Source organism: Bubalus kerabau, chromosome 17, assembly GCF_029407905.1.
Source record: "Bubalus kerabau isolate K-KA32 ecotype Philippines breed swamp buffalo chromosome 17, PCC_UOA_SB_1v2, whole genome shotgun sequence".
NCBI lineage: Eukaryota > Metazoa > Chordata > Mammalia > Artiodactyla > Bovidae > Bubalus > Bubalus kerabau.
In genome coordinates, this window is record NC_073640.1 from 52,175,208 (window position 1) to 52,186,332 (window position 11,125).

At 47.4% G+C, this 11,125-nt stretch overlaps 1 protein-coding gene across 2 annotated transcripts; it reads left to right on the forward strand.

Annotated features, from left to right (window-relative positions):
* The first annotated feature begins 1,592 nt into the window (after positions 1 to 1,592).
* On the forward strand, positions 1,593 to 3,904 carry LOC129632415 (interferon lambda-3-like). Of its 2 annotated transcripts, XM_055554037.1 has the most exons (7): positions 1,593 to 1,875; positions 2,021 to 2,255; positions 2,359 to 2,546; positions 2,819 to 2,896; positions 3,195 to 3,338; positions 3,444 to 3,527; positions 3,615 to 3,904. In XM_055554037.1, the coding sequence occupies exons 2-7, from the start codon at positions 2,246 to 2,248 to the stop codon at positions 3,711 to 3,713; spliced, it is 603 nt and encodes a 200-aa protein (XP_055410012.1). In that variant the 5' UTR covers positions 1,593 to 1,875; positions 2,021 to 2,245; the 3' UTR covers positions 3,714 to 3,904. The 2 variants fall into 2 exon arrangements, with proteins under 2 accessions (XP_055410012.1, XP_055410013.1); XM_055554038.1 differs by lacking the exon at positions 1,593 to 1,875 and having other exon boundaries at positions 1,974 to 2,255.
* Positions 3,905 to 11,125: the final 7,221 nt, after the last annotated feature.

Genomic DNA, 11,125 nt, shown 5'->3' on the forward strand with positions numbered 1-11,125 from the left:
ATTGTTGCCTGGAGAATCCCATGGACAGAGGAGCCTGGTGGGCTACAGTTCAAGAGTTCAAAGAGAGTCCGAGGTGACCACACTAACACTTTCACTTTCTTCCCAAGCTCTTAACCACTGCCCTGAACTTCCTTTGTAAGAGAAGCACTATGATGTTTAAGAATTTTGAGGTATTTTGTCAATTTTCAGGATTCCTTTTAGCAATGTCTCCTCCCCTGATATACTGCTACTGCTAAGTCACTTCAGTAGTGTCCGACTCTGTGCAACCCCATAGACGGCAGCCCACCAGGCTCCCCCATCCCTGGGATTCTCCAGGCAAGAACACTGGAGTGGGTTTCCATTTCCCTCTCCAATGCATGAAAGTGAAAAGTGAAAGTGAAGTCACTCAGTTGTGTCCAACTCTTAGCGACCCCATGGACTGCAGCCCACCAGGCTCCTCCATCCATGGGATTTTCCAGGCAAGAGTACTGGAGTGGGTGCCATTGCCTTCTCTGTCCCCTGATATAAGGTCCCTGAAACCGACAGAACTGACCAGAACACTGGTCGGTGCCTTGGGCACATCCCTGCTGTTGCTTTGGAAACATTGTTATGCATCAGTGTTCAAAGATATTCCCAGCTGAAGACTTTGGTCCACCCTCTCCCTGGAATTACGAATGAAGGAAAGAGGGGGTGGGAGGAATAGTCGAAAGGACTCCACACCTTCTACTGGAAAAATCCAACTCCCTCTAAGTCCAGGAGCACTAACCACACTGGGGCTGCTGAGTGCAGTGGCTATTTTCTTGTTTCAGACAAAATTCAGTTCACATCCTGCCTTCACTGATTATTTGCTGTGTGACCATGAACAACTTTCTTAAGCTCTCTGGGTCCCCCACCCCCACCCCCTGTCTTCTGTATTTGAAATGTAGATTAAAGCATGGATGACTTGGTGCTATTGTGAGTATTCAAGACCACACTGCAGCAGAGACATAGACAGGCTCACAAAAGAAGGAGGTTCTCTCTCTTTTCCTTGTGCACTGACTGTTCCCTTTTCTTAGAAGGCTCCCTCTCAGATCTCCACAGAGCTGCCTCCCTCACTTCCTTTAGGGCTGCCCTCAAGTGTCATTTCATTACCGCATTTAATGCAAACTTTCTTTTCCACTCTGCTCTCAACCCTGGTTCATTTCTTTCATTTTCATTATCTGATGTTATCTAACATAATACATTCCACATGCCTAATCCCCCCATCCCATACTGTCTGGTACCTTTTTCTTGTTAAAAAAAAAAAAAAAAAACCTTCATGAAGGATTGTTTTATGCCTTTTATTTTTTTTAGTGATCTCTTCCTTGCACCTTAAAAGGGTCTGACCCAAAGTGAGGGAGGGGGTGAGTAATTACTTAGTGAATGAATGAAGTCATTTTTCTCAAACCCAGTTGATTTCCCAGAAGTCTTGGTCACACCCCTATTTCATAGCAGATCCTCCTATTCCTGTGCCTGACAATCAGAGTACAAGTTAGTGCAGGCTCCGCCCCTCCCCCATTCTGTCACGATCAGTACCAGGTGGGGAGGGGCTGGTCTCTCTTAGTTACAGAGTGTTTCTGCCTTTCTGACCCCCTCTCCTCACCCTCAACAGCACCCCTGGATCTTCTCCATCCTCTGAGCAGCCTCCCTCTTAGAAGGTCCAGGTTGTTCATGGTAACACCTCCTACAGGTGCCTTTTCCTTCCTCTTCCTGCACTGGGGCAGCTGCAAAAGAGAAACTCCCTCTGTCCCCTCCTCACCCAGTCTTAAATCAGCCTGGTCCCTGCAGAAGAACCCCCCGAACCCCTTGTGGGGCTGAAGCTGTCCCCGTCCTGATTTTATCTTCATTACTCACTCATTACTTCATTACTCATTCGAGGTAAGCATGAATTGATGTCATTTTATCTTTCGCTCAGTTGCTCACCTGGCTCACTGGCTCCGCCCTGATCTGGGCTTTCCCAGCCTGGGCCTCCCCTGGTGGCCACTGTCAGCCTTTACCTTTGTTTTCACTTTTCCTACATCAGCTGGGATTGCCCGGCTGCACAGGCTAAAAGCTGCACCATGGAGCTCAGGCAGCAGTTACACCTCAGACCAGACGGAGCTGGAAGTTCAGAGACACGAACACAGCAACGAGCCAAGATCCAGAAGAGGAGGCTGAAGTCAGAGACGCCAGACAAGACTGAGATCCCAGGCAACAGCCTCAGAGTGGATACTTGATCCCCCATTCTGACAGAGACCAGAGAGCAGGAATGAAGCTGGGTGAGCCCCCGCACCATTGTCTGGGACCCTCGCCTCCCCAGAGCCTGCACCCTGACTCCCTGACGCCCTCCCTCCCCTCACCTTTCTATCCTTCCTTAACCAGACATGGCCCCGGGCTGCACGCTGGTGCTGGTGCTGATGCTGACGACCTTGGCGCTGAGCAGGACAGGAGCAGTTCCTGTGCCCTCTGCCCCTAGGGCCCTCCCACCTGCCAGGGGCTGCCACATGGCCCAGTTCAAGTCTCTGTCCCCTCAAGAGCTGCAGGCCTTCAAGACGGCCAGGGATGCCTTTGTGAGTCTCTCCACCCCTCCTGCAGTGGGTGAGCCCACAGCCCCCTCCTGTGGGCCCCTAGACTACCCGGGCTGCAGGCGGTTCTGCCCCCCCTCCACGGGGCTGACCTCCCCCCTCCCCGCAGTGGGCAATCTCCTGTCCTGCACTGGATGAGCCTCTACCATCCTTTGGGAAGATAACCTCCCCTCCTCTGTTGCTGGCCATCCTCCGGTCTCCCTGGGGTCCCCCCTCCATCCCTCCCGCTGTGATCCGACCTTGCCCTTGCTCTCTAGGAAGACTCGTTCTTGCTGAAGGACTGGGACTGCAGCGCCCACCTGTTCCCCAGGACCCGGGACCTGAAGCACCTGCAGGTGAGTTGGGAGAGTCAGGCCCACCTGCCCTCACCTGCTCTGGCTCCGCAAGTGCCCCCTTACCTCCTCCTTCTCACATGTCCTTCTCTCCCTGTCCTCCCCAGTCCTCTCCCATGGCTTCCGCTCAGCCAACCACGTGGACTGTGTCTCTCACCTGACCCTGCTTCCCCTCCCTCTGTCCCTCCCCCTGTCCCCCTCACCTGCCCCCTCTCCTGCCCCCCTCACTTGCCCCCTCACCTGCCCCCTCACCTGGTCCCTCTCACTTGCAGCTCTCACGTGTCTTCTATCTCCTCCTCAGGTGTGGGAGCGCCCCGTGGCTCTGGAAGCAGAGCTGGCCCTGACACTGACGGTCCTGGAGGCCATGGCTAGCTCATCCCTGGGCCACAGCCTGGAGCAGCCCCTTCTCATGCTGCAGCACATCCACTCCAAGCTCCAGGCCTGTGTGAGTGCTGGGGCCCCAGGCCGGGTCTGGGCTCTGACCGCCTGGATGTCCCCCTCGGTCCCCGGCTCTGCCTCACAGCCTCACCCCTCTCTCCTCTGCCCACAGGTCCCAGCTCAGCCCACAGCAAGCTCCAGGCCCCGGGGCCGCCTCCACCTCTGGCTGCACCGCCTCCAGGAGGCCCGGAAGAAGGTGAGTGAGCAGAGATGGCAAACTGATGTCCGGGGCAGCTGGGGTCCCAGACGTGGGAGATACTGAGCCATCCCCCTCTTCCCTCAGGAGTCCCAGGACTGCCTCAAAGCCTCTGTGATGTTCAACCTCCTCCGCCTCCTCACCCGGGACCTGAAATGTGTTGCTAGTGGAGACCAGTGTGTCTGACCCCGGAGACCTGCCTGCAACCTTGCTACCTTTTTAGATATTTTTTATGCATCAAAACCAGTTTTTTTTAATTTATTGCCTCCAAATAATTATTTCTTTATTTATGGATGACATTTCTCAAACTCAGACCCAGTATGTTTATTTTTCTACTTTTTATAAAAAATGTACAAATAAACAATGAGAAAATGATACTTCCTCTGGTGTGGGTCTCTGTATTTGTGTATGTGAATTCTGGGGGGAGGGTGCCACAACAAATTCTCACAAATTGAATGACTCCACAGAACACAAATTTATTATCTCACACTTACACAGGTCAGGAATCTGGGTGGACTTGGGTAGTTTCTCTGCTGTGGGTCTTACAGGCTAAGTCAATGTGTGGCTGGCTGGATAGTTTCAGAGGCTCAGGAAAGGATCCCCTTTCAAACTCATTTAAGTTGTCAGCAGGATTCTGTTCCTTATGGTTGTCAGACTAAGGTTCCATTTCCTTTGCTGTGATGGCCCATCCTTAGCTCTTGGTCCATTAACGAGGACCCTAGATCTCAGAGTCAGCAATCATGAGTCAAATCCTTCTTACGCTTGCAGTCCCTCTCATTTCTCCCTTTGCCACATTTCTCTTCTACCTTCAGCCTGGGAAATTTCTCTGCTTTTAAGAACGTGTGAGGTACCATTTCACGCCAGTCAGAATGGCTGCTATCCAAAAGTCTATAAGCAATAAACGCTGGAGAGGGTGTGGAGAAAAGGGAATTCTCTTACACTATTGGTGGAAATGCAAACTAGTACAGCCATTATGGAAAACAGTGTGGAGATTCCTTAAAAAAACAGAAATAGAACTGCCATATGACCCAGCAATACCACTGCTGGGCATACACACTGAGGAAACCAGAATTGAAAGAGACATGTGTACCCCAATGCTCATCGAAGCACTGTTTATAATAGCCAGGACATGGAAGCAACCTAGATATCCATGGGCAGATGAATGGATAAGAAAGCTGTGGTACATAAACACAATGGAGTGTTACTCACATTAAAAAGAATACATTTGAATCAGTTCTAATGAGGTGGGTGAAACTGGAGCCTATTATACAGAGTGAAGTAAGCCAGAAAGAAAAATACCAATACAGTATACTAATGCATATATATGGAATTTAGAAAGACGGTAACGATAACCCTGTATGCGAGACAGCAAAAGAGACACAGATGTATTAACAGTCTTTTGGACTCTGTGGGAGAGGGCGAGGGTGGGATGATTTGGGAGAATGGCATTGAAACATGTATAATATCATATGTGAAATGAATAGCCTGTCCAGGTTCGATGCATGATACAGGGTGCTCGGGGCTGGTACACTGGGATGACCCAGAGGGATGGGATGGGGAGGGAGGTGGGAGGGGGGTTCGGGATGGGGAACACATGTACACTCATGGCAGATTCATGTCAATGTACGGCAAAATCAATACAATGTTGTAAAGTAAAATAAATAAATAAATACATTTTTAAAAATACAGAAAAAAAAAAAAAAGAACGTGTGTAACAGATTGAATCTGCTCAGGGAATCCAGGATAATCTATTTCAAAGTCCATAAATCTTAATTACATCTTCAGATCCTTTAATTACACCTCCATGTGTAATAGGATTTATTCATAGGTCAGGGATGGGGATTTGGCATCTTTGGGGGCCATTATTGATCCCCCCCAGAGAAGGTAATGGCACCCCACTCCAGTACTCTTGCCTGGCAAGTCCCATGGACGGAGGAGCCTGGTAGGCTGAAGTCCATGGGGTCACTTGAGTGACCCATGGGGTCCCTCAAGTGTGGGGGCCCCACAAGAGTGGGACATGACTGAGCAACTTCACTTTCACTTTTCACGTTCATGCATTGGAGAAGGAAATGGCAACCACTCCAGTGTTCTTGCCTGAAGAATCCCAAGGACGGGGAGCCTGGTGGGCTGCCGTCTATGGGGTCGCACAGAGTTGGACACACTGAAGCGACTTAGTAGCAGCAGCAGCATTGATCCTCCCACAGTACCTATGTGGTGGTGTGACAGTCTCACTAGAAAGCATTCTTTTTTAAACCCCTTCTTTTTAATTTATTTAAAATTTTTATTATTATTAGGTTTTTGTTTTTTTTTTAAGCCATGACTGGGCGTGTGGGATCTTAGTTCCCTGACCAGGGATCAAACTCCCACCCCTTACATTGGATGCACAGAGTCTTAACCACTGAACCACCAGGGAATTCTCTAGAATGCATTCTAAGTAAAGTAATATTAACTAAAAATGCCTTAATAATGAGAACATTGATTACTATATAGGATGAGAAATCTCGAACAGTGGGGTCCATTTAAGATGAGCTGTTCAGTATGGTCTCCAGATCCCATGTAGCTACCATGAACTTGAGAGGTAGCCAGTACAAGCAGAGCTGTGTTCTAAGTATAAGATATCATCCAGAATTTAACAACTTCTTGTTTTTCTTATTTTTATTTTTTCAGATGGTGCCTGCCAAGTTTCTCTACTGTACAGTTACTATTTTTCTCTTTGGAGTAAATAAGGGTGTGGGGAGACTTTGATACCACGTAAATCCCTATTACTTCTCAAACTCTGACCCATTTGTTTTAGCATCTATGAATGGAGTTTGCCTTACTGTTGCTGTGCTGATAAGTCGATTCAGTTGTGTCTGACTCTTTGCGACCCCATGGACTGTACCCCACCAGGCTCCTCTGTCCTGAAATTCTCCAAGCAAGAATATTGGAGTGGGTAGAACACCAGCAGATGGCTTCTCTGCCACCATCGACTGAACCTTAACCCACCCACAGTGGGTGCAAGAGACACTAGTTCTTCCCCAAGACTAGAACACATTCCCTGGATGCATCCATTTCTGCGGGATGCATGGCCACAGACTATCATCTCGGGTGGTCAGTAGAAGACTTGATTCCTGGGTCACTTTGGTCACTGACCCCCACATACCAGGAACCAGTCTTACTTACTTAATTGCGTGGGTTCCTCTAACCATTACAGGGCTGGTCCTCTGATTTGAACCTTCAATGCCTTTGGGGGATTCTATGAATCTGTCACTCTCGGCTCTCCCCCACCCAAGCAAGTCTCATTCCCTGAGGGATCTGGGGATCACAGATGTCAAAGTTCACAGTTATAATATTCTGGGTCCTGCTATTTATGTGTCCCCGTGTTTGCAAATCCCATGTCCCTGGTGGTATTCTTTTCTTCTGGTGTCAGTTCATTTTCATTTATTAAGTGGTGTTACACTTACTAGTGAGAGCAATCATTCTGAGACAGAGTGGAGGAAGCCTGACTTTGAACTTGGACCTGAATTTGATACCCAGATGGGACATTTACAAGTCACTCTGCTGAGTGACTTGTCGTGATATATTTACCTTTCCTGGCCTCTAGATTTCTTCATCTGAAAATAACTTAAGGGGACTTCCTTGGTGGTCCAGTGACTAAGACTCCTTGCTCCCAATGCAGGGGGTCCGGGTTTGACCCCTGGTCAGGGAACTGGATCCCACACGCTGCAACAAGAGTTCGAATGCCATATCTAAAGATCCTGTATGCCCCAACAAGGATAGAAGATCCGTGTGCTTCAACTAACACCCAGCACAATCAAATAAATAAATAATAAAAATTGTAAAAAAATTTTTTTAAAAAACAACTTAGGAATTCCTCACTTTGAAAGTTTCATTTATTCATCCCTGCAGCCATTCACTCATTCTACACAGATAGTGTTTCCTAGTTGCCTGCTATTTGCCAGTATTGTGGGTACAGAGCCACAGGTCCCTATCCTCCCAGGAACTTCTGTCTGGGGAGGACTCTGGTCATTAAAGTTTGAGAAACAGAAAGAAGGCCAGTGTGCTGGAGTCCAGAACTCCTCAGAGGGATGGCTGGGAGTGAGGTTAGACAGGCAGATCGGGACCAGGGCCTTTGGTGTCTGTGAAATCTTTAAGCATTTGGATTTTTCTGTAAGATACAAAGAGTCATTGCAGAGTTTTAATTAAAGATACAACTTCTCAGATTTATGTTTCTAAAAGTTCAGGCCTCAGAAGAGGAGAGCTCCCTGCAGTACCTAAGAGTAGATGAGGGAGTTTGGGTGAGAGGTAATGGTGACATGTATTCAAGTAAAGAGGTTCTTCCATAGATTAGAAACAATATATGCCAAGACATTAGCATTTCATCTGACAGGCAGAAGTATCTCAAGTCTGAGAAAGGATGGTGGTCATGGTTGAAAATGCGAGCTCTGAGGTCAGAGAGATCTTGCAATCTCAACCAACGCTCACTTAGTTACTGCGCGACCTGGGGCAAGTCAGTTAAGCTTTTAGTTTCCAATCAGTAAAATAAATTATAATATCCTGCCCCCATTGGGAAGTAGTGGGAATTAAATGTGTTAAATCATGTCAAGTACCAAGACACAATCCCTGGCATAACATAAGGACTCGTTATTAAATCAATTTATCATCATTAAAAAATTTTTTTCTAACATGTGAACTGTTGAATAAGAGAGGAAGCTCTATCTTAAGGCCCTATCACTAAAATGGTTAAAGGAGACACGGTTGTGGGCAGCCCAGCAAAATTTCTCAGGTCATTCTTTTCAGCACAGCCCCTTCCCCAATTATTCTTTTCTTTAAAAATAATTTGTATATTTTTTATTTTTGGCCATGAAATGTAGCGTGCTGGGAACTGGATCAGGGATCAGGGATTGAACCTGTGACCCACACAATGGAAACACGGAGTCCTAACTACTGAACTGCCAGGGAATTCTTCTTCCCCCTCCCTCCATCAGCGTCATTCTTGATTGACCTAAACCAACCTGCTCTAGTGCTCTTGCTGGGGACTATCGTAGGCTTGACCACGTGACTGTATCAGCCAAGATCCTCTCGATCCTCTGCTGCTGCTGCTAAGTCGCTTCAGTCGTGTCCGACTCTGTGCGACCCCAGAGACGGCAGCCCACCAGGCTCCCCCGTTCCTGGGATTCTCCAGGCAACACTGGAGTGGGTTGCCATTTCCTTCTCCAATGAATGAAAGGGAAAAGTGAAAGTGAAGTCGCTCAGTCGTGTCCGACTCTTAGCGACCCCATGGACTGTAGCCCACCAGGCTCCTCCATCCATGGGATTTTCCAGGCAAGAGTACTGGAGTGGGGTGCCATTGCCTTCTCCGCTCGATCCTCTAGGGAGACCAAATGATCAGATAGGGCAAGAGATTTACTGGAGCAACAACTCTACAAGATGCGGGTGCATAGCTAAGAGAAACCAACAGAGGGCAGCACCCCGGCCCAGCCAACAGCCGGAGGCTACCACCGTTCCTAAACCAAAAGGGACCTGGGAGGGAGTGGTTCCCAGTCCCCGGACACAGATTCTTGCAACATCACTGCTGCCAACCCAGCCGGGAGCTAGTCAGGAGAGTCAATATGCACCTGCTCTCTTTTCCTCCCTCCTGTTTTCTGCTAACACCTCCCATGGCTGAACCCAGCTGGAAGGCAGAAGGCACGGGAGTCCCAACGGATGTAATTCCACACACTCCCACCTAGAGCAGAACGGAGAGTGAATCTAAAGGGAAAAGAGAGGGCGTGTTTTGGGACTTCGCTGGCGGTACAGTGGTTAGGACTCTGCGTTTCCACTGCAGGAGGACGGAGTTTGATCCCTGGTCGAGAAACTACGATCCCATCATGCCATAAAGCGCTCCAAAAAAAGAAGAAGAGAGACAGGAAACTTTTCACAGGGGTCGGATTCTGACCCATGCTGAGGGGAATTTGGCTTGAGAGGAGGTGACTGCTCTAAGAAAGATTTTATGATCTCTCTTGTGGTAGGCTGAAAAGCGCCTCTCCCAGAGATAGCCACAGCCCAACCCTGGGACCTATAAAAGTGACCTTACTTGTGGAAGGGGAAAAAAAAGAGATTTTTAAAGGATGTGATGATTAAATTAAGTATTTTGAGATGAAATTATCTTGAATTATCAGGCTGAGATGGAAATGCTCAGGCAAGCATCATCATAAGAGAGAGATAAACGGAGAACCCCTAGGAGAGATGGTCCAATTGCTCTGGCACCCTAGAAGTCATCAAAAAATGTTCTCCCAAATAGTTTTGTCCACTTACTCAATAAATATCTGCTCTGTGCCAGGCCCTGAACTGGGTGATGAGGGGACATTGTGATGACAAAGAGAGCCCAGGTCCTGCCCTCACAGAGTTCGCAGTCCGGTTACTCTCAAACTCTCCAGCACTTGATTTTCGTTAGTTTCTTTATTTTGTTTTGTTTGTTTGTTTGGGGTTGTGTTGGGTCTTTGTCATGGTGCTCTGGCTTCCCTATTTCAGAGCATGTCTGGCATGTGGGATTTTAGTTCCCTAACCAGGGATCAAATCTACATCCACTGCATTGGAAGGTGGATTCTTAACCACTGGACTACTAGAGAAGTCTCAGCACTTGCTTCTTTAAATCCTTCTGTATAAAGTCATTCAGGTGGATGAATAATGGTGTCTTATTGTGATTTTGTTGTTGTTGTTTTAGCTCACTAAGTCATGTCCAACCCTTTGTTACCCCATGGACTGTAGCACCCCAGGCTCCTCTGTCCTCCACTATCTCCTGGAGTTTGCTCAAACTCACGTCCATCGAGTCAGTGATGCCATCCAACCATCTTATCCTCTGGCATCCCCTTCTCCTCCCGCCTTCAATCTTTCCCAGCATCTGGGTCTTTTCAAATGAGTCAGCTCTTCACATCAGGCGGCCAAAGTATTGGAGCTTCAGCTTCAGCATCAGTTCTTCCAATGAATATTCTGGGTTCATTCCCTTTAGGATTGACTGGTTTGATCTCCTTGCAGTCCAAGGGATTCTCAAGAGTCTTCTCCAACACCACAGTGCGAAAGCACCAATTATTCGATTTTAAATTACATTTCCCTAATGACTAACAACGATGAGCATGCTTTCCTATTGTTATCTGCAATCCATATATCTTCATTGGTGAAGTGTCTGTTCAAATGTTTTTTTCTCAGTTTTATTGGGTTCTTTGGCTTATTACTGAGTTGCAAGTTTTCAAAAACATATTCTGGATAAAACACCTTTATCCAAAAATAGTTTTGCAAATATCTTCTCCCCTTCCATGGCTTGTCTTTTCATGTCTTCACCGTGTCTATTTTTTACGTATAGTTCATATGTATTCTTGAGATACAAATGACATATAGTAAATGGCACATATTTAAATTTACAACTTGATCACTTTTGATATATGAACTCATCTGTGGAACCACCACCACAATCAAGATAATAACCATATCACTAACCTCTATAGTATTGTCCTGCTACTTTGTAATTCTTCCCTTCCTTGCTAATTTTTAAAAATAACTAATTGACTTTATTTTTGGTTGCACTGGGTCTTCATTGCTGCGCATGGGCTTTCTCTAGATGCTGCGAGCAGGGCCACTCT